This window comes from Pygoscelis adeliae, unplaced genomic scaffold (genome assembly GCF_000699105.1).
Source record: "Pygoscelis adeliae isolate BGI_AS28 unplaced genomic scaffold, ASM69910v1 Scaffold4, whole genome shotgun sequence".
Classification (NCBI taxonomy): domain Eukaryota; kingdom Metazoa; phylum Chordata; class Aves; order Sphenisciformes; family Spheniscidae; genus Pygoscelis; species Pygoscelis adeliae.
Window position 1 is genome coordinate 12,135,965 of NW_008824986.1, and position 1,119 is coordinate 12,137,083.

General features: G+C 48.8%; 1 protein-coding gene across 1 annotated transcript in view; it reads right to left on the reverse strand.

Moving 5' to 3' along the window:
• The window catches only part of WDR11 (WD repeat domain 11), a 75,056-nt gene that overhangs the window by 46,133 nt on the left and 27,804 nt on the right, over nucleotides 1-1,119 (reverse strand). The window contains exon 2 of the mRNA XM_009326030.1: nucleotides 815-1,023. Coding sequence (XP_009324305.1) covers nucleotides 815-1,023 — 209 coding nt within the window. The remainder of the gene's footprint in view (nucleotides 1-814; nucleotides 1,024-1,119) is intronic.

A 1,119-nucleotide genomic window follows, 5' to 3' on the forward strand; every position in this document is an offset into this window, starting at 1 on the left:
CTGATGGAAATCTAAGCCACTGCAAAGCACCTCTGTGTCCATCTATAAAAATCCTCTTCCGTAAATTTAAGACATCACATAGGAATTCAGGAAAAGCATTCCCTAATTCTATACATAAGCACACAGGTAAGCAATATATTTGCAATTATATAATTAATTGCATCTTCCTTTTTTTTTTTGAGACAAAAAAGGAGCATGTGAACAATGATTACAGTAATAGTGAAAATCTGCTGAAGCCTGACCGACTTCAGGAGAGGTTAATGTGGCCACCGATGACAATTATAAAGCTACAGTGAACACCAAGCAAGTGGGAACAGTCAAAGGAGAAAAGCTTTGAAGTTTCAAACTAAGAACTTCAGAGAACTTCAATGTTCACTGCTTCACAAGCTGACAAATATAAAGGCCACAGTTTTCAAAAATTACGTGGTTCAGCTACTTCATTTTATTTTCTGTCCCTAAGACTCAGCAGTACTAGGTTAAGGCTTTCCAGCACAGCTGAGTGAAGCCACTGCTCAGAAAAATGAGTACAAAACCCAATATATGTACTGGTTTTGTACATCAACTCTCAAAAAATAAAATAGAAACCAGAAGAAGCTGCTCTGATCTCTACAGTTTGTTGCACCAACAAGACTTCTGCCCAGAGAAGCAAATGTCATTGCCAGAACGGACTGGCCCATGCTCTTCTATGACCATGGCTTTGTTCGTGCTTGAGAGCTGGACGGCAGCAACTCCACCGGGCTCCCTGCCTGCGCTCTGCCAGCCTCTCCAGCCAGGAAAGGGGAGAGGACGGGGATGTCAGCAGCTTGCACAGTGCCTCGCAGAAGGAGGCTTGCCTTGGCCACAACGGCACAGCACGCCCGTTTCCAGTAACAAAAAAGGACCCGAGGATTTGCGGTGAGCACCTTGACCGAGACGGCTGGTAACGATCCCCTCGCAGAAGGGCACAGCCAGCTCTCCAGAGGGATCGCTACCACCGCTGTACCGCTCGCCCGGCAGCTGCCGGCGCTGGTTGAGCCTCGGCACCTGGACGTGTGACTGTTGGAACGCCCGGCTAAAAGCGCGGGCCCCCCCTGGCTCGGTGAGAGCGGGAGGACGCAGACCCGGGGCAGGCACCGAGCC